General features: G+C 45.9%; 1 protein-coding gene across 2 annotated transcripts; it reads left to right on the top strand.

Moving 5' to 3' along the window:
• Positions 1-135: 135 nt before the first annotated feature.
• sec24b (SEC24 homolog B, COPII coat complex component) lies at positions 136-23516 on the top strand. Of its 2 annotated transcripts, XM_086222306.1 has the most exons (24): positions 136-458; positions 1103-1786; positions 2448-2615; positions 4760-4897; positions 9802-9885; positions 10520-10686; positions 10873-11057; positions 11365-11467; positions 12268-12394; positions 12477-12586; positions 12829-12941; positions 13163-13281; positions 14234-14289; positions 14507-14713; positions 16209-16332; positions 17185-17343; positions 17506-17679; positions 18097-18207; positions 18643-18818; positions 19129-19266; positions 19499-19603; positions 19891-19983; positions 21004-21107; positions 22647-23516. In XM_086222306.1, the coding sequence occupies exons 1-24, from the start codon at positions 365-367 to the stop codon at positions 22759-22761; spliced, it is 3654 nt and encodes a 1217-aa protein (XP_086078432.1). In that variant the 5' UTR covers positions 136-364; the 3' UTR covers positions 22762-23516. The 2 variants fall into 2 exon arrangements, with proteins under 2 accessions (XP_086078432.1, XP_086078433.1); XM_086222307.1 differs by lacking the exon at positions 4760-4897.
• Positions 23517-27731: the final 4215 nt, after the last annotated feature.

Below are 27731 nucleotides of genomic sequence, written 5' to 3'. Positions count from 1 at the left end.
AGGATTTCATTTTTTTTCCCTGCTACAAACTCCTGTCCGGTAGATGGCGGTAATGCGCCTAAAAGCTAGTTACCAACCGCCGGTCAAATTAAAAGAAGAAGGAGGTATACTTACAGAGAATGTCCACAAGGGGGAGAGATAGGACTACAGTCAGGACCTAGTTAAGCTCTTGAACAATCCGAGTGGAGGCATCAGCTCTCCGCCGACCGAGCTGGCTACGGCTGCCGGGGTCTTCATAGACCAGCAGCGGCCTCTCTAACGCGTATCTGGGGGGAAATCCAGCTCCGCGACAGTGACATTCATGTGTATTAACCTAGCATTTTAACATTATATGAGGGGAGAAGAAGGACCGTAGAGACGAGTGATGTCTGCGCCGGGTTTTACGAATCTGAACAGCTCCACCAGCTACAGCCAGAGCTCAACGCCGAACGGTGGAGCTGCGCCCCCCTGCCAGAATGGTAAGAGGCCGTGTGGTGCGACGAGCCAGCTCGCTAGCATTAGCATGCAGGCACTTTTTGATATTTAGTAGCCTGCCAACTGCTTGCGTTGGCTTTTGAATTTAATAATAATTATAATTTTTTGAATTTTCGTTCATACGCTCTAGCTGTGTCTCGCCTGGTCTAAATTGTAACATTACATCTAACATGGAAATAAAATATTTAAAAAACGGGACCTTAGTGTTGGAGCGCAAGCTTCGTGGGGATTCAGCTAAAAGCTAGCTAACGGCTAACCAAAATCCTTAGGAGGTAGCTGCTAACATTAGCTGGTACGGTACAGAAAAAGTGACAATGGCTGTGTGGCAGCCTCACCGTAAAGTCTCTTACATTTTCGCACCTGCTGTCGCCTTTCAAACAAATACAGCTGTAGGAAAATAAGGTTTTTCTTGGGGGATGATCCCGTTGTTGTTGCCAACATCTGTTGATGAACGCTTTCCAGCAGTCAAGGCATGAATGAATTCGAGAGATCTTTCATATTGGCAATACTCATAATTATTATTATGATTATTATCATAATTAAGTCAGTTTTAACAAATAATATAAGAAGTTGGGACATCAGGTTAATGAAAGTCCATTATGTTCACCATCCTTCATTGTCCTCCCAGGTCCTGCACAGACCTACACGTCTATGTACCCTGCTGTGGGCTACTATGGAGCCCCACCTCAACAGCAGAGCTACCCCACCATCCCTGCCCACTACACGCCTGTGACCAACAAAGCCCCCGTCACGAACACTGCCCAAAGTGCAAACTACTACCAGAACAACCATCAGCAGCATCTCCATCAGCACCATGTAGCGCCACCATCATTCAGTGCTCCCTCTAGCTCAACCCCTCCTTCTCAGCTGTACGTCACGCCATCCTCTTCTGCACCTCCACCATCAAATGCCCAGTACACCCATCAGCCATTCCAGCAGCAGCATCCACCTTTCACCACCCCAGGATCTTACTATGGACAGCAGTCTTACCACGCTCCCCTAACTCGGTACCCTCAGCAGCAGCAGCAGCAGCAGCAGCAACAACCCAGTTTGGTGCCTGCACCAGCAAATGGTTCTGGACCTCCTCTGTACCCAATTGTTTCCTATCCATCCGCACCAGGAAGTAGTCAGTATGGTACGCTCAGCTCCACCCAGAACATCTCCACACCTGGAGCCATGCCTACGCAGATGAATGCACCCTTACATCAGTACAGCTCCTCGCAGCCGGCCTCTACGGAAGCAGTGCACCCTGGGTACATTATGGCCCCTCCTGGTCAGATGGTGCCGACAGTCAATGGACAAGGAAGTACAGGTTTGTGGTGGATGGAAGTGGTGGAAGCTGAATTTGAGTCATGGTCATAGCGCCACCTAGAGGTTACAGGATATAAACCAGGAACAACCGTTGTTTTTTTTTCGTAGATGAAAGATCAAAATTACACCTTTGTCTGGATGGGATGTGCAGCACTGGAAATATTGATCACCGCTTGTTCTCTAGTGCCACCTAGTGGATGCAGAAAGTGATGTTTTTACCACAGTGCATTCATTCGTGTGCTCCTTCATGCAAAATCCAGTGATTATCAGGTTTCATCTCCTGGAACTGGGGGACTCTCCCACGCTGGGACATGGTCAGGTTTGGAGGTGCTGCTCGCCACTGCATGGTTTGAGTTGGGTGTCGGTGGAGGGATGAACTCTCCCCAGTGCCCTCTCGTTGGTGTAAAATTGAGACATGTTTTACACATCAGTTTTTGTCATGAACTACAAAAAATCTGTACCTTTACGTTCGTGTGATAATGTAAGACATTTGTTTACAAACCTTGCTTGGCACAACCTTAAATTTCCAAAATGGCCATCCAGCGTCCGTAGAGGTGACATCCTGCAACAAGTTAATTTGTTGAGTGAATTTTATTAATAGCTGAGTTTTTTATGTTGCCTTTTGTTGAAGAGTTCTCTCTTTTTTTTTATGTGCTTCATAGCTGCAGCCCAAAACTCAGTCCACCAACTCCATGACCAAAGCCGCCAAGCCTCCCTTAACTATGACTCCTTTGGCGGGCTCGCTCACAGCGCGGGCGGTGCTGAGGGAGACCGCCCGCCCTCAGGAACCCCCTCTGCTTCAGTCCATTCCTCGCCAGGGCACCATCAAGGTAACTGAAACACCGAGGGGAAGTTTGTAGTCTGTTGCTTCTGTGCTGTTCATCTTTTTGTGATGATACGAGGTCATTTTAGGAAACGTGACCCTTCCTGGGTTATTTGTGTTTTGATGCCTTTATTATGATTTCTATGAATATTTTATAATTAAGTGATTATGTTTTCACTGTTCATGCTCAGCTTTAAGGTTTTGATCAAATATGTGAATGGTACAAATACTCACATCTGCACGTCAAATTGTGCCATAAGACACGAGCTCAAACGTTCATGCCAACGCTTTTAAACGTGCAGGTGTGCGAATTCATTCAGTTGTGGTTGGCGTCGGCACGTGGCAGCCAGCTGCTCGTCTGCTTTGACAGTGACTGTTGCCCCAGCTGAACCTGCTGACCGTGAAAATGAGAAGTTCACTTCGGGTGAAGTTTTTCTTTCACAAAGAATGAAATCATATTCTTCTGTGTGTAAACAGACAAATGACCACAGCGTTGAGGCCGATAGACGAAACAAAGCGCTCTGAAACGGGTTTGTGTCCGCTTCCAGGAGTTCTGGAGACATTGTAGCCTCAGGCAACAGTTACCTCTCCTCTTTAGAGGAGAATTTCTTTACAAGAGGCATGCCTTGAACAGGTATTTCAAATGGTTCATTACCAGTAATCAAGAGGTCTCATTATTTTTTACCTGGACTGAAGGAATGCAGTGACTGATCACACATTTGCTGCTTTTTATCATTTTGCGATACATTTGATTAATATTTGTATCGTTGGAAGGATCCGGAGAAGAAGTGTTGGGTGATCCAGAGCCTGTCGCTAATTTACTCTCCACCTGAAAGAAAACAACTGGGGAAAATAAATTCCCACAGGCTGTCCGAGGTGCGAAGCTCCAGGCAGCTCATGCGCTCGAGCCGACTCAGGTTACGATCGGATTGCGGAACAATCATCGATGCATCTTGAAAATGTCGTGATTTGCAATCAGTCATACGTTTTAGTTTTATTTTTTCCTGTGAATACCTCCTACTTTATGAACAGTATTTTTGTCATTGAGTTTTTTGTAATTAAAACATTCAGATGCATCCCCAGATATCACAAGTTCAACGGCATTTAACAAGCCTCCGTAAATCTCCTCCGTGGAGCTTTGCATTTCTCTGAACACGTTTTCTTCTCAAAAAAAATAAGTGACAAAAGTCACAACCTGATTATCGTTGCCAGTGTTCATTTGAAAAGAAACCGGCTCTTTTTAGCCAGAGGAGCTCATCTGTAGAGTCTTAACTCTTGATTTTGAGCAGCTTGCCAGTTCTGGTAAAGTCATCCTCAATTGCCTTCACAGGTTGAGAAGAGTTTGATCGCCACGAAGCAAATCATCCTCACGTGACAGCAGGATGTCGTCTGTTATTTATCACGTTTGCGCGTCTGTAGCTGTCTGAAACGTTTAAACTGTTGGCCGTACCCCTCAGCGTGACAGTTCGCCAAATTGTTGACTCCGAAGGTTTACAAGTTACTTTACAGACTGACTCTGTGGCGTCTGCGAGCTTGCTGGGACTCTGTCGCTGTGACAAGCCTGCAGCAGTCAGGAACTGCGTCTTGTTTTGTCAGCATGAAAGCTGCAGCCCAGCAGGACACGCTCCTCTGCTGTCAAACAACTCTGGAGATGAGGCTCTCTTTACTCCAGGGGATCGTAATGTAGAGAATTTGGTTTTGAATATCCCTTTATATGTTTTTATGTGTTGAGAAGTCAGACGATTCTAAAATATCCAAAGCTTCATCGAGAGATAATGGATGCATTCTTAATAGTCGATATAAATCAATGTTTGAAGTTCCAAGTCCTCCCGGGATGTTTTATGTAAATGCTGTGTGTTGTAAATTTTGAAAGCTCCTTAAGCAAGACGACTTTTTGCAAAACGAGTTTTGACTCTCGCTGTCCATCACGGTCAGAAATTCCTTGGCCTGTTGGCACTTTACTGGAGCGTCAGTAACTGCTGTACGAGGAAGCAAACGTCCCTGAGCTCTACGATGGTTCATCTGAAAATGTCACAGTGGATAATGAAGGACAGACTAAATGTGCACCACACACACAAACACACTTGGAAGACACCTGACCACTTCCGCCCGTTTTCTGTCGATCACCTTTCCCACCTCCCCTTCCAACAGGCGTGCAGTACGGATATGTTGCTAATAGTGGAGCTAGCGCTGCCTCTGCCACCACCTCAGGCCCAGCTGCAGCCCCCTCGTCATCCAGCTCTGATGATGAGGATGAGGAGGAGGAGGAGGAGGAGGATGAGGAAGCAGGTCTGCTTTAGTTATTACCTCCTCACCACCCTTCTTTTACACTAAACCCATCCCCATCAACTCCTTCAGCTCTGTCCTAAACCCTCAAACATATTTTGTACCCTTGAAAAATCATTTTTACCATTTGTGCGTTTCCACCCCACATCTCGTCTGGTCACTGCTGCTTTTGTCTCATTTCTGATGGCCATTCTGCTCCGCCTACCAACACTCTTCATCAGTGTTTCGCTCCTCATCAGTGCCTTCCCCTTTCTAATGGGTTCATCAGATCCCTCCCTCTCCTTCCTACTACCGTCCAAAAAGCCTTAAAAACGTTCGCCATATTTCCCTTCACAGTCATCAGTGCTGCTCCTATTTCATCCTCTAAATGTGCATGTATCCTCCTCTGTCTCATCACTGACATGAAATCTTGTCTCCCGGAATGGCGAGAGGTAAGTGGCGTCGCGTTTTGTTTCATCTTGAAGGCCTCTGCCACTTTCTGCCCGTGTAATTGTCGTCCTGGAGAACCTGTCATCCTGCATGGCTCCCACAGCGGTTGTGTTCTTGAGGTGTTGGTGGTGGACTGCATGGCCCTGGTCGGTAAATCTTGACTCGCATTCCTTGAACCGAATTGTTGCTGGGTGTTTACTCCTGGAACAGAGAAATGGTCAGCAAATAAATAACTTGGCTTTTATTGGATGATTAAATTGGATTGTATGATCCTAATTATTGGATAACTGTAAAGATGTGGTGCTTTTCTCTGGTTCTGTAAATTTTCACGTTTGGGAAAATTGGTGCAGATTGTTGGTTGCAGGGTAGCTTCTGTCACTGGAAACTGTAAATGACATCTTTACTTTTTACCATTCTTGAGCTGTGTTTTCATGCTCCTGCATCCCCGTGAGCCGGAGGAATTCTGGTTTTGGGGTTCTGTCCCATTCTCTCGGGAACTCCTGAAGGGGATTTTGTCAAGTTTGGCACAAACGTCCTCTGGGAATCATGAATGAAAATATTTTAATGGTCAAAAGCCACTCTGACCAGCACCAGTTGTGACACTATACAACCGCGATGCAGTACTTCACCTTCTCTCTCATTGGAGTACTCTCGTTGGTGCCAACAAATCCGATGAAAACGCCAAGACCCACAGCACAATTTTTATTTAACTCTTTCACGGCTGCCGTTTTGACATGAAACCCTAATCAAACGCGTTGGATGTCGGCTGAACTGACATGCATCAGAAGCTTCATTCTAATCAGTTGTATCACCCGTGTTCCTACGATTTCGTGTCAAAATGGCCGCTGTGAGGAGGTTGTCGAGTGATACAGACAGGAGGTGAAACCTTTTTGTCATCGATGTAATAGTTTGTAACACTACCAGCGTACTTCACCTGCTGTGAGCTTTGCTAGTCTCTCACCTGTGTTATGTTGGGTGCTGATGACTCTCCCGCTGGAGCTGTGTCATCAGCCAGAGGTTAACAAGGTCTTTAAATACAGCCTCTCCCCTGCTAGTAGATGCAGGCTCTCAGTGCATGTGTGCTGAATCACCTGCTCCCCAGGAGGGAACACGGGTGCAGAATGTGTCAGCACAGTCACCACTCATTACCACACGGCTTAATAAAAAGATGCTTGTTTTAGCTGTCAGCTTTCCCCCGTGATCCACCCAAATCTCCATGGTGTTGCACGTTGTGTGCTGCAACAACACACCGCCAGTTTGCTCTGGGTGTTGTGCTATTACTCTGAATATTGTTTCTATGTTGAAGTGAGAAATTAACAAAAAGCAAAAAGTTGGAAATAAAAGTTAAGTCGTGTTGCACAGCTGTGAACGTTGATTTGAGAAGGGTTCTCGCTCATTAGAACTGGATCCTGCTGAGAGATTGTTAATAGTAATATCAAATTAGCCCCTCTGACCGTGAACTTATCACAAGAAACACAACTTCAAATGATAACATTGGTCATTTAACAAAAAGTAAATGTGTAAATGAGCAGTTGCCAACGACTAACTTCAACGATTCCAATCCCTCGAGAGCGGGGGTGTCAAACTGAGCCAGGAAAACGCCGTGTGGCTGCAGGTTTTCATTCCAACCCAGCAAAAGTAACACCTGATTCGACTTAAATCAGCTAAGCTGTCCACACAGCTCATTTGTTGGATCAGGTGTTGCTTTTGCTGGGTTGGAATGAAAACCTGCAGCCACACGGCGTTTTCCTGGCTCAGTTTGACACCCCTGCTCTCGACTGAACACATGAGATATGATCGGCACATCATTGGTATCTGTAGACTGAGCTCCATTTTTGACGTGTTGGTCATGATGGGAGATCTTCGTGTCAGCCCAGGTTTGCTCAGGTTTCGTCAGAAGTGTCCAACGCATAACAAGGAAACAATGCAATGAGGCTGACTGGGCTTTCGATGTCTGGGAAATTTAAAAAAATGATCCCCTTTTCAAATTCTTGATGATTAAATATCTTTTTCGGTGTGTAAAACGTGTTTTGTTTTTGTACAATAGCTATCAGCTGTTGTAGCAATCAGCCAAACCGATTTTAACATGTCTGCAGAAATGTATCGCGCATCCTTTAATTTTGAATGATATCAGCGAATAAGAAAAAGGAAATAATCATGAATGCTGCTTTGATGAGTTGTAATTAGCGGTTATCGTATTAGTGGTGGCTGGACTGTGACGGGCTGCTGAATGAGTGTTTTGGTCAGTCCAACACTTCGCTTGAAGAGTCGCGTTTTAGTGTGAATGGCGTCGTCTTCACTCAGCTGCGGGCAGAGGGAGGAGGACAGCTGTCAGAGGAATCTTGAAGGCAGAAAAAGGTTTAGCTGTCCGGGTGTCCTGCTCCTCCACAACAGATAATCCGGTAGTCTGCATGTCTGATTTAGTCAGAGATAATTGGATCGTGTCCTCTCCAATGAGCTCTCTGCCAGAGAACTGCCGTGTCTTGGTTTGCTGCTGTTGAGCCCTCCTCTGGATTAGTGCATTCATTCAAATATTCTAGCCTTGTAATCTCCTCTTTTTTTCATTACTGGACATGAAAGGAACAAATGTGGCTGTAATGACTGATAATGCACTGCATCTATAATACTCTTAACATTGTGTTTGTGGCTGCATTGCATTTATTCCAGTACAGCTGAGAACCATTTAAAAAAAATATAATGTGTCCAATGTTTTGGGCAGGATATTGAGTCAAAAACACACACACACACACAATGACATTTCCATCTCCTCCTGGCTGCACTGTTGCTTGAGAACTGAGAAATGAATGAAAGGAAAAAACAAGAATATTTTAGCTTCGTGTGCATCTTTTTTATTTGGTGTTCCAACATTTCCATTCTGTAGTAGCAAGAATGTGAGTATTGATTCAACATTTGCCGTCTTGATGCTATAAACTCTACTTCATGCTTCTCTCCTACGTTTCATGGCTCCTTTCATCTCCTTTGTACTTTGAGCCCCAAAAAGCATCCAGATATCAAAAATGTTCCGTTCTGCAAGGACGTTATTGAAGTAACTTCAAATTTCTAGGTTTTTATACTTCATGCTCAGTGTTTTTCAGACTTGTTGACAACAGCAAGTTTGTCTGTACTGTCCATATTTGACAGTTTTATGAGCACGATGCTCACAGGCCATGAAGCTCATGAAGTCAAAGTAAGAATGATTATGGCCTGACCCTTTTCTTTTTGGTCACTGCGTCTGTAAACAGGCCGATGGAGACGTGAGACTCTGTCTATTTTTCCAGCGGTTGAGCGCCACCTTTTCAAGCTTTCAGCATTCACACTGCTGCTGCTTCAGAAATTCCATTCTTTAGTTGCACTCTGAGTTTTTCTCTGAGGCCTGAGGGAACCCGAGCACCGTAATCGTGATGGCCGACCAAAACACGACCCTTTCTCTCATGGTTTGTTGTAAAACTTTAACTCTCTCCCCCCCCCCCCCCCCCCCATGTTTATATTTTGCCCCTCCTTCTTTTTCATCTTGGTGAACTCACTTCATTTTTAGCTGTTGTTCATTTCTCCATCCATCTTATTTATGCTGCAACAGCTGTGCCAGTTGACATGGGGGGTATTGACAGCTCTGGCCACGCGAGGCTACGTTAGTCAATAATTATGTTCTAGGCCAAACCTTTATAATCCCATTTTTAACATGAATTGCCTCCCACTGCCACTGAGCCGCTTCTCTGCTTGATGCATCAATATTGTTGCTCTTCCTCTGGAGTTTTCACTTGATAATCCTTGAGACAAAGTCTGGAGAATCTGTGTCCACCACCTTCAGTGTGCGCTCACACAGTTGTGTGCCTCGGGTCACAAAATGATGGTGCTCTGACAGACTGTGGATGTGTTCAGCACCTGTCTCTCTGAGCAAACCCTACTGATTAATGTGCACTGCAAATAACAAGGAAGAACGCTGCTCCACTGGCCTGAGAACCCCCGGTCAATGATGCAGAAGATTGGCGATACGTCAGAAATGAATACGCAGAATCGAGAGTCCCAGCTTATTTGAACATCCTCCTAACACCTGCGTGACTCATCCTGCCAGAACCCCTTCAGGGTGAACTGCTCCCACACCGAAAGAAACACTTATCTGGTTATTCCTTGACATTGTAACTCAGAGGGTTGCTTGGACACTGCATATAGAACTCAAATCTTGGGTGCCCACCTGAAACTGATTTCGTGGCTTTTCTGTGCCGCTGAGTGAAGAAGTTTTATTTTAATCTAGAACTTCTTCGCGTCAGCATTCACATTTGAGGCGTTGCCTGCTGTAACGTCCTGTCGAGCAGTCTTTTGCTGTCTCAGTCTGTTTGGTGAAGCTCTTTATGAGTCTTCTATCTATCATTCAGAGTCTCTTTTTTTTCATAAATGTTTTGTTCTTTTATTTCTATATTACTTGAACTCATATTTCTTCTCAACCAGTATTTTATTCATGATTTCAATTTTGGTCTCAGGTGGAGACACCTCCTCTTCCACCACAGGAAGTGCCTCTCCGGTGCCCAACAACTATGATTCTCTGGAGGGGGGAAGCTATCCAGGTACAGCCCACTATTGCTAATCTCGCCGTTAGCTCCTTATCTGCTTTTTAATTTGGTCTTTTGGCTTTTGCACGGATTGCGTGTGAGACAATTCTATCATTTTATTTGGCAACACAATAGGAAGGAGTTCAGTCAGAATTGGAAAAGTTACATTTCCAACCAGTATTCTTATTATTTATATGGATTTAGATTTTTTTTATTTTTTAATTGAACACCTTTCTTTTGTTTTGTTTTTTTACATTCTTTGAACGCTGATATTTTCAATGTATTTCAGATGTAAATTGACAAGAAATGATATCCTCTTGCACTGGCCTGCAGCAAAGTGGGGTCAGCAAACATTAAAAAAATGAAAATCATAAACGGATGATGTCTTAACCAAATGGGAGTATCTGGGCCCGGATTAGGGATAAAAATAATTCCATAACAAGTGAGGACAAGGTCAGCAAGTGATGAAAATGCAGCACGCACGCACGCTCGCATACATGTCGTATTTACAAATTACATTTCACTGTACTGCTGACATCCTTGCACTGTTATTATGAAAAAGCAATGTTATTCACTCTTACACAGAGCAGGAGGACGAGTTTTATGAAAAAACCTTTATCTAATCATTTTTCTTCCATTTCTCGCTCAGATTCCATTCCGCCTTCCGCCGATATGACCAACCAGGCCCCGCCATACAGTAGCTATGGTTACCCAAGCGTGCAGCCAGCCTATCGGCAAGGACTGGCCTCCCACACGGACTCCTCACCCTCCCTTGACCTGTACGGCCAGCCACCCAGCTACCAGCAGTACTCCCAGGTTCAGCCGCTAATTGAATCAAATTCTAGTTTAGAACATAAACAAGTTGTGGAGAACCGAGACACAGAGGCATCTTACACATGGGCTCAGTTCAGACCAGACCTCTTATAAATGGATCGAGTCTTTCCTTGTCGCAGCCTCACATGTAAATGCTCCTGACTTGCTGGTTTCACATTTCTCTTTCAGCCATTCCCCAACTTGTCCCAGCTCTCTGCAGCTCTGGGAGGACTAAGTGGGGTACCAGAGCTGGAGGTGGAGGCCCTCAAGCCAGTGAACCTGTTACAGGAGAGGAACCTGCTGCCCTCAAGACCCCTAGAGGCCCCTGAACCCAACCTCAGCTCAGAACTTAAGAAGGTCAACTGCAGTCCACAGTATGTAAAGCATTTTTGATTGATTTTATTGAGTTGTTTTTATCTCAGACTGCTCAGACAAGCTCAGTGTCTGATGTCAGGTTGTCTAACGCCACTGTGGGAGACTCAGAGTGTCGCACCGACTGTGACGACGACAGGAGTCACTGGAAAGAGTTTCAGTGGTGATTTTGGCCACGTAGTCAAATGCAACCAAGTCATTGAAGATTTAAAGATGCCCACAAATGAAACAGGAGAGATTTGAATTTATGTTAGAGAGGGTGAAACTCTTCATTCATCTGTGGGTGTGTTTTTTTTGTCTCGTGAGCAGGACCTTCAGGTGTACCCTGACCAGCATCCCCCAAACTCAGGCTCTGCTCAACAAGGCCAGGCTCCCTCTCGGCCTCCTCTTACACCCTTTCAGAGATCTACAGGTAAATCCCTTCTGCCTTGGTTTGCCTGAACTAATTGGCCTATCCTGAAGGCTTTTTTTAGCTTGAGAGTGTTTACTCAAACAAATGATAGATGACAATTACAGGGCAAGGGCCATCCTCTCTTTTTGAAGTAGTCAACTACCTTTCCAACAACTGTGTCACAAACTGAGCATCAGAAGCATTTCATGGCCCATTAGATGGCGCTCACACACACTCATGTTGACTATTGGTAGAGAAACACTCAACTTTTGTTGGTCCTTCCAGCTACCACCAAAGTGGAACTCCTTTGATCCTAAATCACCTCGCTCCTGACGGGTCAGACAATAATTTCAGTACTGGAACAAAGGCAGCGGTGGGGTCTGGTGATGACCCAGTCGTATGGCTGCGGTTATAAGATGGCAAATAAAGAATTTGTCCAAAACACACACATTCTGGCTATCTGAGGTTCTTTATCGTGAAATGTCTGTGAATTAAGGAAAAGGTGTAGAAAAGTGTTCAGCAAACCTGGAGAAAGCAGTCATAGAAAGGCAACAGAGGAAGAGGAGAAAAGAGGCTCCAACAAAGAGAGGAGTTGTTCGAACACATTCCCTTCAAACGGGAAACAAAGCTGCGGTTGTCTTCTGATGCATGAATGGAAGAATGTTTGGAAAGGTCATGGTTGAGAAAGGGAGGTAGAACACCGAAACTCGCAAAGAAGTTTGTAATGGGAGAACTTCAGCCCTGGACACCCTTTTTTTTTTCATCATTTTTCCTCAGAAGGTTCTGATCATTTCTCTTGAATCCTTTCATCACCCCTACAGCAGTTACCGGTGATCACATCTAACACGATAGTGCGCTGCCGCTCCTGCCGCACCTACATCAACCCATTCGTCACCTTCCTGGACCAGCGCCGGTGGAAGTGTAACCTTTGTTACCGGGTCAATGATGGTACAAGTCTCATTCACATGTTACTTTGGTACAGTGTAGTGCTGTGTGTAGATGTCATGACTATTTTTTTTTTTCCTCTCAGTACCTGATGAGTTCATGTACAACCCGGTCACCAGGTCGTACGGTGAACCTCATAAGAGACCAGAGGTCCAAAACGCCACGGTGGAGTTCATCGCCTCCTCAGACTACATGGTGAGCTGTTTCTCCTGCCCTGAAACTCCTGGCTCTTCTTGAATATTTTCAGAGAATTTCTTTCACAGGTGTGGATTTTCTTGTGGTGGGATAGTTTGTCCACCAGAGGGCAGTCTTGTTCTGGTGCGCAAATATTTGGAGGCAAAGTCTACTTTTTAATTTTTCCTCAGGTTACTCATGTATGTGCAGTCAGGCATTCAACAGCCTCTCACCGATCACATGTGTTTGTTTCACGTGTTCAGCTGCGGCCTCCTCAGCCAGCAGTCTACTTGTTTGTACTGGACGTGTCTCACAATGCCGTGGAAGCCGGATACCTGAAGTATTTCTGTGAATCACTTCTGGAGAACCTGGATAAGTGAGTGCTGCTGATTATCAACAGTGAATGAACACATTTATTGGCCAAATGATCCAGTAGAAATGCAAAAAGAGGAAAATGAATTGTCATGTTTTTGTAAAACATCGACAAAAAAGGGGGGTCAAGGCGAGGTGAACATGGCCAGTTGGTTTGCGACGGTCACTCTGTGGGTCTCAGGCCTCTGCATGGAGAGTTTTGAAAGCGGTCTCATGTGCTCACAGGTTGCCAGGAGATTCCCGCACCAAGCTGGGCTTCCTCACCTTTGACAGCACCATCCACTTTTACAACCTCCAGGAGGGACTGTCCCAGCCGCAGATGCTGGTGGTGTCAGACATAGACGGTATGTCATCTCACCGCAACAAGAATCTTGATTTGATCAAATCAGATTAATAAAACAACTTAATTTTATCACCAATATTGGGTACTAAAGGGTGGAACGTTTCCAGGACACCGAGACTGAAGTCTTTTCATGGAAATAAATGGGAATTTACTGGAATAAACAGGACATTTCTGCTCACTTGATTTAACTCTACATTCTTTCACCACAAGCACAGATTAGTAGCATCTTGCTGCTGCTGCAGGGCTTTTGAGGTTCCATGACTGCATTTAACCCCAACACCGACTACATCGAGGAAAAAATGTGTGTGTGAGGGGGGGGGGATGCTCATCTATTTATGTCTGTGTACAATGAGGTAAATAACATCGGTTTGAAGTATCGCAGAATGTTGTCGATGCCTATTGATCAGTAAGTAAGCCTCCAGCTCAATTTTATTTATAGACTCCTGCCAAGCTGTGTCCCCAGTACCACAGGGTGAGGTGTGTTTTGATAAATCGAAGCTTCTCATTATTACTTTAATCACTTTGCATCAAACTAGAGAGGTGTCATCCTGACAGTTTATACTCAACATTTTACGGAATTTCGTCTTCTTTTTTCTTTCTTTTTTTTTTTACACAAGAGGGCACTATAGCCCCTTCCTCCTCCAAGGTAACATGATGTCATCCAGTTCCAGATCAGTTCCAAGTTTGAATCAAGTGTCACTCGATTTACAAAGTTTCTTTAAAATCAATCTACAACTTTTTTTTTTTTTGGTTCTCCTGCAAACAGACAATCCCGGTGATCACGTGACCTCCTCGGTCGTCTTGATCGATCGTCACTGTCAGTCGGTGCTCGATGGATGCATGAATTGTTTTTATGAATACGACTGCTTTTGAAAGTATCGGGTCTCACTTTTCCTTGTTTTCCTTTAATCAGATGTTGAATGTTGTAAAACCTCTCTGCTTGTGCTTTGTAGACGTCTTCATACCTTCTCATGACAGCCTGATGGTGAACTTGAAGGAGAGTAAAGAGGTAGATTGTTCTTCCATGTGAAAAAAGAATTCCTTGCCTCTGTTCTGTTTGTGGGTTTCTTATGTTTTTGATGGGAAAATGTTTTGATTTCCTCTTTCATGTCTCCCCATCTCCTTTTTCTGTTCTCTTTTTTCCTTCCTCACCTTGTCTTTGCTTTGTTTCTCACTTCACGTTTAACGCGCCTCCTCACTCCTTCCTCCTCGCTCTCCTGGTCCAGCTGGTGAAGGACCTGTTGAACTCCCTCCCCGCCATGTTCAGCCAGAGCAGAGAAACCCACAGTGCCCTCGGCCCAGCGTTACAGGCTGCCTTCAAGCTCATGTCTCCTACTGGGGGACGCGTCTCTGTGTTCCAGACCCAGCTGCCCACCCTTGGTGCTGGTCTGCTGCAGTCGAGGGAAGACCCCAGTCAGCGCTCCAGCACAAAGGTATGGATGCATGAGGACTGGATTTATTATTGATTGGGTTTGTGTGTCTGTCACTGGCACAGCTCGTTGATTTATCTAGTCGATGAACTGTTCCACTAACAGCCTGTGTTTTGGTTCCAAACGTGGAGAAATTTTGTTTTGTTTTTTTGAGCGACTTGGTTATGGAACCTCAGGCTCCTGGGAATTGATGCGCATGGTTCGCCTTTTTTTTTCCTTTTTTTTTGAGGATTTAAAGACCTAACAGTATATCTTGTGTTTACATTGAGATGAAAAGTTCTTCGATCAATTGAGCGGCAGGTTGAAAACTCTTGTGTAAATCTATCGGAGCTACAGAGCGTCCGCACTGAAACCCAGAAACTAGACTTGTTCTGATTCTGATACCAATACGGGGAATGCCTCTGAAACTAGACACATATTGAGGCCAGAAGTCCAGAAACCGACTGATAACTTACTTGTTCTGAAACAGGACCCTCTAAGCTCCAGTTTTTTCACTGATATTGGAATGTACAAGGTTGTAGTGAAAGATGTTGCAAATATTCTGTCCAACCCCTCCCAGGCTCTCTGTAATGGTAAAGCCTTTCTGGCAGGAATTAACGGATGCAAACTTCTCCCACGAGCGCTGTCGTCTTCGTCCTCTCATGAATATCCAGCAGGTTGTAGAAGGGGGTTCCCACATTAAAATCCCTCCTCAGTCATAACACCCAGTCATAGATGACGAGAGCTGCAGCCAGTGACTGCTATAAGTAAACAAAACACTCCAAGAGTAATGATGGTAGTCGTACGTTCAACGATGAGAGTCACATACTTGATCCGCTTCCAACCAAATGCGTTGACAGAACTGCCTGTGATAGTTGAAGCCTAAGTCAAACCATATGGAAGCACCAAGCACAGCCTCCACTGATTTATTCTGAAATATCCTGGCATCTCCAGCGCTGTCTCCTAGAATTTATATTCCTTCCTGATCTCTCTTTTATTACCAACCACATCACCATAATTGGATTTTGCTTAAGAAGCAGAAACTCTCCGGTGGATGCTCTGACGTCTGGTTTTTTTTTCTCATCCCACGACTGATTTATTAATGTTCATCATCTGCTTTTTATTTTCGATACAAGGAAACTGCCAAGAAATTGCATAATTTGTTCATATATTGTCCTTGTTTTCTATGCGTTTGTGAGGAGGAAATCGATTTTCTGTTGTTTCAGGATAGTTTTGAAAAATGTACACTTTATACATCAAGCAGTAAATGCATGGTACTCTTCATCAGCCAGGTTTTAACACTCCTGATGTGATCAGTTGGAAATATGGCTTTCGCACAGTTGCTAGTCTTCTTGTGAAGCTCTGGTTTTAACAGCTGCAGGTATCGTTTGATGGTTTCATGTTCGTGGGTATATCTCAAAATCTCAGTTACGCATAAGCTTATCAAAGTGTGTCTTTGAGAATGTGTGTGTGTGTGTCGTGAAGGAGAGTGACTCGTTCTTTGCTTGTGTATTTGCAGGGAGTGCAGCATCTCGGCCCCGCCACGGACTTCTACAAGAAGTTCGCTCTGGACTGTTCGGGGCAGCAGATTGGAGTGGACCTTTTCCTGCTCAGCTCCCAGTACTCCGACCTTGCATCGCTAGGTAAGAGCACAACTTTCACCGTCCATCTCTGTGATTCATATGTAGCCAGGTCAGCGTCTGGAATTCACACCCACCCAGCACCAAATGTGGGTAGACTAAGTCCAGGCTTCCGTGGTGTTCTATTTTTGGAACTGTGCACCACATCCCCTCTTTGATAAGCACCTGTATGGAAGCAGACACCTGCATTGTGAGCCCCACTGCACTGATGCTCTTTTACCCTGCAGGACGCATCACACCATCTGGCCCTGAGAGGACTGATAGCCCCGTTTCCACTTAGAACTGAACTAGATCAACTGTACTTCTACAGCACTTCGTAAAGTTCCGGCCTCGGCCTCAACAACAAACTTTGTGGTGTGAGGTCGAAATCGCTTCGCAGGGAAATGTGTTAGAGCTGTGAGGAACAATCAGAGATCTGTTCTCAGATGGTCAGGAAGATTATTTAAAATGACACCTTTTAGAAGTACCTCTTATTTTTAATCATAGCAAAGCAAAGCAAAATCATATTTAAAAGTTGATGAAATAATCAAATTGAATCGTCATTGCCAGTTGTCAACAAAACGGTTGATTTACTCACAGTTTGATTTATCCTCTGTTGGAATTCTCTGGTGATTTGTACGATGTGAAAACGTTTTGCTGGTAGAATTTTCATCTACCAGACGTTTGGCTGGTGAGCTACAGAGTTCTTTCAGGTCAAGGTCAAGGTCATGATCAGTTGTCTCTATTTTATTTGACGTGAGTGCCAACACCGCCGTGGGACTCCTGGTTATCACACCTGCTCTTGGCCTGACGAGATGTCCTGTTTCATGCTTTTAAAATGCTTAACTGCTCTGTGAATGACTCCTTGCTCTCCAGCGTGTATTTCCAAGTACTCGGCGGGCAGCATCTTCTACTACCCTTCCTTTCATCACATCCACAACCTGGCCCAGTTGGAGAAGTTCCAGAGGGACCTGGAACGCTACTTTACCAGAAAGATCGGCTTGGAGGCGGTCATGAGAATACGATGCACTAAAGGTGACACCCACTTGTTCCGATGTTATTCTCCCTGACAATATTTCTCTTACCTCACTAACCAGTTGCTAAGCAGATAGATTTTTGGATGTGCGCCTTAGTGTGTCGCATCTGAACTCTCACCAGATGAACATCTCTCCAACATGTCATTCTCCACCCCCCCAGGTTTATCCATCCATACCTTCCATGGTAACTTCTTTGTGCGCTCCACTGACCTGCTGTCCCTGGCGAATGTGAATCCAGACTCTGCCTTCGCTGTCCAGATGTCAATCGAAGACTCTCTGGCAGACTCGTCTCTGGCCTGCTTCCAGGCCGCTCTGCTCTACACTTCCAGTAAAGGTGCTTGCAGCCACACGTTTAAAGTAATGGAGGGACTTGTGAGCGTACGTGGGCTCCCCCGTCACGTTCAGCACACGTTCCTTCCATAAAGCTGGGCTGTCTGTGCAGTAGAAAGAGTCTTTCCAAGGCCCTCCCAGCTGCAGTAAAGGAGAGGTGTTCGTCACCACACCCTTGCTATTGCACGAAAAAATTTCGAAGCAGTATGACAGCCAGCAGTTGAGCTCTGTTGTGACTGATTCCCACGTTGAAGCACGTGGTACACGGTTATTCTGGAAAAAAAAAAACGATTCTCTCACTTGTATTTGCTTTTGTGTTTTGATTTTGTTTTAAATCTCCAAGTAAGTCATAACCAACAGCTGATTTTCCGTTTTTTGGGCTGCTACTCTATGCCTGCCCCCCCCCCCCCCGTTCCTGTAGGAAAGAGGCGTATCAGGGTCCACACTCTGTGCTTGCCGGTGGTCAGCCAGCTGAGTGACGTGTACGCTGGGGCTGATGTCCAGGCCATCACGTGTCTGCTAGCAAACATGGGTGAGTGGAGTCTCTTTTTCGTCACTGTGGGTTCAGTTCCTACTGCAGCTCCATGGAAGCCATCATGAATGGAAGTGGGGAGAATCCAGAAATGTCTGTCTAATGATACTGTACACCGTTAAAAAAAGAGTTGAAGTTGATATTTTTGATCACTGACAAAATAACTAAATCAGTGCAAATCTCCTCTTAAGTGCCCGTAAGTAGCCTCACTTTTAAAGTATATGCTTTGTGAAAGTAAGTTCAGCCTAAAAAAAAAAAATCCAAAATATTGTGAAGTATCACAGGAAAAACTCCAAAAACGAAGTTGTGACAGTAGAACGTGATGAGGTCGTGTGGTCCTGGCCTGTAAATGCAGGGAACAACCACTTCACATATCCGGTCTGAATCTGCCCTTTGCCCTGCAACTCTTCAAATGTTTTGACGTCAATCTTCCAGCCATCGACCGATCGATATCATCCAGCCTGTCGGATGCCCGGGACGCTCTGGTCAACGCGGTTGTGGACTTTGCGAGCGCCTACAAGAGCAACGTGTCGAACCTGCAGCAGTCGGGCCTCGTCATGCCTGCCGCCCTGCGCCTCTTCCCCCTCTACATCCTGTCATTGCTCAAACAGGTGTGGTGGCTGCAGAGAGAATGTGATGTCAATGTGATACTGATCATTTTTGCTTGAAAATAACTGAAGTTAATCACTCACTTCCTGAAGCCATAGTGTTGAACACTCTTCACTTCTTATTAATGCCCCCTGGCAGTGAAAGAAGACCTTGGTTTTAGAGCTTTTGAGTTGAAGTTACACTTTTGAATCCCTAAATGTGACATTTCAGTGACATGCAATAAGAGAGCCTCCCTTCCTAGATATTTTGTAGTCGACTACAGATATAAATCACTCCAAATCTGGAGGAATGAAGCACTGCGTGTCCTTCCAGAAAGCGCTGCGGACAGGAACCAGCACGCGTCTGGATGAACGGGTCTTTGCCATGTGTGAATTCAAGACGCAGCCGCTGCAGCAGCTGATGCGGATGGTTCATCCTGACTTGTACCGCCTGGACAACATGTCTGACCAGGTACTACAGGACCGGACTGAACTGGGGGGTGTTTGGGGGATGAGTCGGTGACCATCGGAGTTACATTCTGCAGTGTATGGACCTTCCGGAGCCACAATGCTCCGCTGCAGTTGTCATTGTAATTTGTGGCTGTGTTTTACATTTGAATAGCAGTGGTTCTCTCTCTCGAATGCATTTCAAAACCTGTAAGTTCTCCTGCAAATCAGTTGCACTGTTTGTGTGTGACCTGCAGGGGGCGCTCCATCTTAACGACACACTGGTTCCCCAACCCCATCTGCTCCACCTGTCTGCTGAGAGGCTGAGCAGAGACGGAGCGTTCCTCATGGACTGCGGCAACGTAAGCTCTTAGTGCTACTTACACTTAATACCCTGGCCTGGGCTTTCATCGTCTCATTAACAGTCTCGTTTAGCGCTTCAGAATTCATTTCGAGGAATTCGGCAAAAATAAGACGCAACCCACTGTAATTTTATGGGAAGAAAGAATTCTATCCTACAAACGTCAGTGCTGTATGTGTTCTGTTGTGATGCTGTTAAAAGTGGTGAGGAACTGCTTCTTAACACAAAACCAGGCTCTCAAAAAAGTTTCTTTTTGACTGACATCTGTGTCCTGTTCCATGGGTCCAGGTGTTCTACCTGTGGATCGGTAAATGCTGCCACGAGATGTTCATCAGAGATGTTCTGGGCTGCCCAAACTACGCGTCAATACCCGCCAACATGGTCAGTCAGACACGAGAACTGAATCCGCTCTCGTGTGCTTTTCATGTTTCTTCCGGTCATCAGCCACAACCACACTGCCGCCCTGAACCCATTGGAGTCGCACCAACAACTGTCCCTTCCAACGTGGACTTTGGTGATCAATTGGCAATAATAAAATCAAAATAATGCCGAAGTAAATACATTATTATGTTGTTTAGTCACAAGATTGAATGAATGATTTGTCTTGTCTCACTACAAGATGGCAAGCGAGCAACTTTTAGAATAATTGTTTTCTGAATGAAGTTTGGTGAAGTTTGAAATGGCGTCATTATTAAGCTTTGTTGTTGTTTTTTTGTCACATTAGTTGTACAGATATTATTTTTTCAATAACCCCCCCCCCCACCACCACCACCACCCAACAAGATGACTTCACACTTGAGAAGTTCAGTGATTGAATTCAGTTTCTGTGGAGACATTTCATTCATACTCAACATATCTGGGAATGACAGAGAGTAACTGATTAGTCACTGTTGTTTTACATCATGAACTCATACACACACACACACACACACACACCACCGCCCAGTTTGAGTGATGCAATGTGGTGTTGGAAATCATTTCCCTGGAAAATTAAGTCATAGTCTTGCCTCACAAAGAAGGTGCTCTACACTTCTGGTTCTGTTTGCATTGTTAAAAAAACAACTAGCGCAGCAAAACAGATCTGCTGGTGTTGCTCTTCTGCTTTTTTTTTTTTTTTTGTTTTACTACAAACTGCAGCTACCTAGAAAGCTCTGTCATTACCGCACACGGTGGGCGAACAGCAGCCGTCAGCGCTTGTTTATTCTGTTTATCTCCCTTTTCCAGAAAGCGTCCCAGAGCCACCTACACTCCCCACATTCCAAACCACATGCATATTTCGCTGCACCACATTGTGTAGCAGAGATTTGAATCTGCATGCTCTGCTTTGCTATCTGACGTCCACAGCAGTGAAAACAATGTTGTTGATGTTTTGCTTCTCCTCTGCCTGTTTATGAACCCCAGAGTCACATTTCTGAGCTGGAGACGCCGCTGTCTGAGAGGGTGCGAGCCTTCCTCGACTGGCTGCAGGACAACAGAGCCTTCAGCTCCACCATTCACGTCATCAAGTAAGAGCCGCCTCACCTCGGGGTTAGCATCTGACGAGCACTCGGGGTGTGATAGGACCCTGCTTTGAAAGCTCGGGGTCTGCTTGTTAGGACGTTGGAGAGAAAGTGAAAACAGAAAGTTCTCCTCGCCAGGCGCCGGCCCGCAGGCAGGTATCAAAGAGATACTGGGAATCTGCTTCTTCATCTCTTCTCCCACTGCCTTACAAACTGCCCTTCACGATCGATACATTAAAGGGCCTGAAAACCCCGAGAGGGCAGACATGCTCGGACAAACTTTGGGCCCCTGGCACTTTCAGACTGGAGCTCTAATTAAAGCTACAAGACGCCATGAGTGCTCCCTCCCACCCTGTAGAGCAACAGAGCTGAAACCCGTCGGACGAGTGAAACCAGACTAATGCTGCGCTCTGGTGTAAATGTCACTTCCTGTGTCCACTCGCGCGGTGCAACAGATCACACCGCACAATATGGCTGTACATCGGGTGAAGACAGCGGTGTCATTTGTTCCCTCAGGGTTACTTCCTGTAACCACGATGTGGCACTGGGACTTACATTCAGCGTGGAGACGCCCTCAGACTGGGACTCTCACCAGTTCAGATCTGGCCATGTTGCTACAGCTAATGCTGCTCCGTGGCCGTCACCGAGCTCTGAGGCTGTTTAGACTTATGAGAGATGAATGCGGTCGATCCGCTAGGAGGGCGTCAGAGCGGGAAAAACACGTTGAAGAGCGTATGACTGCGAGTTGTAATGCAGCTATATGTCATAGTCTTGTTCAACAGGATGCGGCCTGTCATATCGGCCTAACACCGCCCACACATGCAGACTTGTTTAACAGCAGCAGTTGGTACACGCCACACATACTGCTGGATTGTCCTTGTCCAGGGCGGGGCCTGAGTCGTGTCAGAGTAGCCAGTTTTCTCAGTTTGACAGAAGTTATTTCCAGTGTAAACACAGTAATAGTGAGGTCACTGATTGACAGCAGTGGCAGCAGCTTCCACTGGGAATGTATTGTGACTGTTTCCCCTATTTCCTCTGGCGCGGCGTTGTTGCTCAACCATGTGTTTACACCGCCATGGTGGGGAAGGGTAGCCGATGTCAGGACAGCGCTCTGACAGTGTGTACTGAGCAGCACTAAGCTGAGTGTGACTGTGCTGCTCGCTGTCCCTGTGCAGTGGTGGAATGAAGGTGTTTTGGCCCCGTCATGTTTTGAGTGAAGGCTCGCGCTGCTTCCATCCCACAGGAACTGAGAGACTACAGTTGTTGTTTTTTATATGTTTCTTTTTCAGTGTCAGCAGGGCTTCTGTTGCACTTTTGATGTCAAACATTTGCCGATTTAATGGTTTTTTTTTCACTTCTTACAAAAAACAAGAAGTCTTTTTTTTTTTTAATTATTTTATTGACAAAACAATTCATTAATCGTTAAAATAATTTGCAGATTAATTGATAAGATTAATCATCGCCGCCTTTCTTCGTCCTGGCTCAAGCGTGATGCTGGTGCCTTACACAGAATCTCCGTTTCCTCTTTCTGTCTTTGTCCTGCAGGGACGATGCTTCGGCCAAAGCCACCTTCTTCCAGCGCCTGGTGGAGGATCGATCGGAGTCGGCGTCCTCCTACTGTGAATTCCTGCAGCACATTCAGCAGCAGGTGTCCAAGTAGGATTCCGTCGTGCTGGGGAGCGTGCAAGAGCAGAGGATTCCAGCCTCGTAGAATCAAGCCTAGCGTTAGCCGGTGACTGACACCTTCACTCCTTTAGACCAGTTTTACCACACAAGCCTGCTCTCGAAACACATCGGTCTGCTATGATTTCACCATGGGAGGGGAGGAGCTGGAGAAAGTCCTACGTGAGAGAGGAGAGATTTTGGACTGAAAGAGTTGTTGAACCTCCAGCCGGCTCCTCGCCGCCTCTGTCGGACGCCCTCGTAGCTTCTCGCTGGCTCGCTCATGAGACACGAAGGGAAAGTCGAGCCAAGAAGATGCCACTTTGTTTTCGTGAGCCTCACATGTAGCTAGTCCTGTCTTTATTTTCATTTTATAATAGATTCCCTCATTTTACTTTGAGACTATTTTGAGTACACTGGACACAAAGCATTCCTTTTGTTGTTTTATCGGCATGTGCTCTGAACTGTCATCGTCTGCTGCTAGCGGGAGGACAGACGGCCGCGTCTGTGTTACAGGAAGCCAGTGGTTGGACGCTGAACACCCCTTGCCGGTTCCCTCCTCTCTCCTCTGCGCCATGAACTGCTGACTTGTGGAGATCAACATTCAAAAGCCCCACGTCAACAACATACTTCTCATTTGTTTTTATTTTTTCCAGCCGCTAACTCAAGTTGCTATCCTCTTTGTAACTACTGAAAAGAATCTTTTATGTGCGATAATTTATGAACCAGCTTATTAAATAAAAACAAAACCGAATCCTGCCCGTGCCTTGTCGTGGTGCTGTTGATGAACGCTGATCTGGAGCGCAGAGAGCTGACGTGTTCGTTTCCTCTCTCGGCGGTGAGTGACGCTGTGATGTCACTCCGTTGTTCTCAGACATCATGTGACACTGCTCTCGTGTTTGGACACGTTTACATCATCCGTTCCTCCACACCTCCGTGGCTTTATAGCTCCTGCAGCAGTTTTATAACATGGTTGACCTTTATAAAATGTTCAATCTGACGTCTTGGATGGAGGGAAGCTTCAGGCAGGCTCCCTGTAATCGGCCATCCAGATCAGTATCAAGGGTGTAATCATAAAACAGGATAAACTGATAAAAGGAAGGATATCGCAAAACAAACCCTTCGTTAACCCTCTGAAGCTACGCAGTAACGGCATTCATACTGGCATGAAAAACCTGGAAGAGTCCTGGATCTGAAAGGACATTTTCCAGGCCTGGAAAAGTTGTCCACGTCCTGCAGTTTGGTGGGACGTTCACAGAATTCGTCCTCGTGATGTTTGGTCTCGGCTGAGCTCGACTCCGTCTGACTGTAGTTTATGTTAACTGTCAAAGCTAAAAATCTGTTGAGCTCATTCGTCTCGCTTCCTTTAAAGGTCTGGTTTGTCTGTTGTTGTTTTGTTTTGTTCAACCCGCCCACTTGGATGTGTGTGTTGTCACTGCGCTTAGAAAATCAGCTCTGCTCCGGTCGGTTCAGGACCTCCACGAATCACGTGGTGATTTATATCCACTCATTCATCAGTTCTAGATATCTTCTGATGAGCGCTGCCAACAGGTGACATCCATGACCTCAGAATTTGACCGTCTTCATGCCTACAAGTTATGTCACAAGCATTTCCTGACGAATTTTACGGTCAGAGGGGGAATGAACCTGAAACCGCAGTTTGCAGGCTCATGTGATGCTTTCGGTTCTTGGCTGTGCCTTTTTACTGTCGAGCCTTCATATCAGCAAAGTGTGAATTGATCTGGTTGGAACGTCGTTTCTTATATTTAGAGAAGAGAACGTCGCTTCCGTGACATCTCGCAAGGGTTTGAGGCGTTTTTTTCTTCATATCTCAGAGCCAAAAGTGTCCATACGTGGACGAGGAGGTGGATAACAAGCTTGGTCTGGAATTTACATCACTGGGATATTAATCAGACGCGCACTTCAGTTGAAAGCAGCCCTAAACGAACAACTCTTTAGTGCCTTTCAGTTTAAATGCATTTTAAGGGAGCAAAGTGTTACATTTGTCTTTGTGTTATTTAAAAGGTCAAAGTTCATGGCTATCAAAGTGAAAACGGCCATGACGTGGTTTCAGACCCGGGGGCTACGTCCACTTCTCATGCAGCACATGTTTGTTCCCAAGCTTCCCTGCAGCAGGAAGTGATCAAATGAGTCCCCCAGTTAGGACCAGGACAGGACCCCAGTGGAGTTTAAGTGAGTGGAGCTGCTCAAGAAGGCGTCTGAGTTGTAAAATAGTCTGAAGCTAATGGAGGGTAGCAAACACACAACACACAAGCGGCGAGTGATCCGCCTCGCTACGCTGGCTTCTCTGGTTCATTTGTAAATATGTCTGGCTCCCATATGGCCTGACTGCTGCTGCTGCTGCTGTTCTCATGGAAAAATTGCACCCTGGACCTCAACTATTTTATCTGCTTTTGCTGCCAGCTCCAAAGAAGGCAAAACAAACCCCAAGAAGCTTCACTTTCTCCGAGTGTGAGTAGCGGCCACATCCAGTTGGTGAGAAGTGTTGGAACAGGCCTTCTGAAGCAGGCCGGTATTTATTTCCAACTCCCAAATCTAAAAGGAATCTCCTTTGGTGGATGTGGAGGGTTACCACATGTCCCCCCCCCCCCCCCCCCCCCACATACACACACACAGCATTTCAAACCCATCAGTTACACGTTCAGTCTCTGTTTCCTCACAACAAACAACAAGTGATTGCTTTTCTTTCGGCTATATTTAAACTCCAGTTCTGACTGGTCCAACCCTTCACACACCCACCTCTAACAGCTACCCCCCCCCCCCCCCACACACACACACACACACACACAAGCCCTCACCCCTCTGTCTGGTCCAACTTTCCCTCTTAGCACAAACCCTCTTTGACGTTCTCACAACCACGCAGTCACAGTTTCCACTCGTAGCTCTGTTGTACCCCACAGGCCTCACCTGTGCTTCCTGGATTATTCAAGCCTGAACATAAAATCAGTCATTTACAATATCATATAAACCTTCAGTAAAAAAATAGAAAAAGAAAAAAAAGAAACTCTTTCTTATTTTTGACTTTGTGTTCCGTGAGTATGTGGTGTTTGGTCAGGCCTTTTTAGCTGTGCTCAGGCTTGATTGACAGAAGCAGAGATGGCGTGTTTGTGGGGTCGTCTCTGTGTCCCGTTCTTGTCAACACAATATATCTGGAACACTTTGAAGGAATTCTTTCAGATTTTCAGCAAACGTCTGCTGAGATTCCATGATGAACGGAAAAGATTGAAGGGGGTCAAAGGGCACTTTGGCACACCCACCCACACACACACACACACACACACACACACACACCCACACCACGGAGGTGATGCAGTATTTGTAGTTTTAGCTGTTTCAACTGTGCATACTTGAAGATATCTGAGAGGGCAGGGAGGTGATATTGAGGTTCTTTTTCCTTTCATCTGAACTCTAAGTGAGATTGTTGGGCGCATACGCAGCTCCAGTCGGAGGTTATCTGCCAGCGATACGCCGCTCCGCTGTCCGTGGGAGAGTCTCTGGGAGCAGAGGTCTTGGCTTCACTCTAAAACAGTTTCTGTGCTCCTCCTGTAAGAAAACAATAGGCTATTGTTGCAGCGGATGTACTTCAAATAGTCACAGGCAGCAGCCTAAATAGAGGAAAAAACTAGCTTTTTGTGGTCTTTGAGTGAAACTATTTGAGGTTCTGGCCAGATAAGGACCTGCTGGGCCTTGTTTTTGTCCTCCCTTCCCCCAGTGAGCACTAAAAGTATCCAAATGTGGCATCAAATTTAGTCTTCACTCTTGTCCAGGAGTTGTCATCGCCTGGACCCTTTGGTCGTCCCTTCATAACACCTGTCCCTCAAAGCAGCGCTAATGCTTTCATCACGTGTCCTTACCAGCGCGCCGCTTTGTGACACACAAACGCTGTTGTTTGCTCAGCTTTCCTGCAGCTTGACAGCACCACACAACCGCCCTCCCCGCCGACTGGCCCCCCGCCTCCCTCTCGTCAGGAGGAAGAGAAGATGAGAATGAGAATTCTTCCTCAGATGGGCCAGAATCCTCAACCTCAACCACATGTAGAACAACTCTTTTGCTTGTTTTTTCTTTTAGAATAAAACAAAACAAAACATCGGATTAAACGCTTGAAATCTTGCATTACCCCCCCCCCACACATGCACACACACACACACACACACACACACACACACACACACACACACACACACACACACACATCACATCCTAGTGGAATTTATGACCACTATGTAATCACTTTTTGGTATTGATAGGCCCTTCTCACAGCAGCCATTTTGACATGGCATCACAGGTGCAATGAACCACATTGATTTTGGCCCCCATTCCATGCAGGCAGGCCAGGGTTCTGATGCACGTGGGCTGGGTCCCGTGGATGGATGGCAAACCGGTGTGCAGGTTCCTGGCTTTTCATGTGTCTTCATTTTTTTTCTTCCTTCAGCCCCGTGAGACCAACAGGAGCGTTAAACTTGGTGGTGGGAACCCCCGCAAACACGGTAAGAACAGGGAAACTCCCCACAGAGAGGACCCCAGACGGATGGGACTAGAACCCAGGACTTTCTCGCTGTGAGGCAACGAAACTTGCCAGTGAGTCACTGTGCTGTGAGCCATCATAAAACGGCGTGCTTCTGTGATAGCGTCTCCAGGTCACTGGAAAACACGCGTGTCATCTTCTTTTCAGCTGCCTTCACGCCAAAACACAGCACAGTTAACATCTGGGAGCGTGCGACAGACGGTCTGCTCATGTGATCAGTCCTCTCCTGCTCTCTGGGATCATGATTCGTGCGCTCTCATCTCCAGATGCCAGACATGTTCGCCACAGACTCATTCCCGAGCTGCTCCAGGATGCGTGTTTCACTGACGTGTGTAATTGTTCCACTGAAGACTCCTACGGTCTCAGGAGCTCTCTTTCAGAACTCGCAGAAACTGCTAGAACGTGTGAACACGGCGGTGAAG

This window comes from Aulostomus chinensis, chromosome 13 (genome assembly GCF_037954235.1).
Source record: "Aulostomus chinensis isolate RoL2024-O1b breed Wild chromosome 13, RoL_Achi_v1.0, whole genome shotgun sequence".
NCBI classification, from domain to species: Eukaryota; Metazoa; Chordata; class Actinopteri; order Syngnathiformes; family Aulostomidae; genus Aulostomus; species Aulostomus chinensis.
The sequence above is the reverse complement of the archived record's forward strand: the minus strand, read 5'-3'. Positions and strand labels throughout refer to the sequence as shown.

Coding starts and splice junctions, on each gene's coding strand:
- sec24b (XM_086222306.1), top strand. CDS start 365: ATGTCTGCGCCGGGTTTTACGAATCTGAACAGCTCCACCAGCTACAGC. Junction 12,395..12,476: donor TTGTTACCGGGTCAATGATG/GTACAAGTCTCA, acceptor TTTTCCTCTCAG/TACCTGATGAGTTCATGTAC. Junction 12,942..13,162: donor CTTCTGGAGAACCTGGATAA/GTGAGTGCTGCT, acceptor ATGTGCTCACAG/GTTGCCAGGAGATTCCCGCA.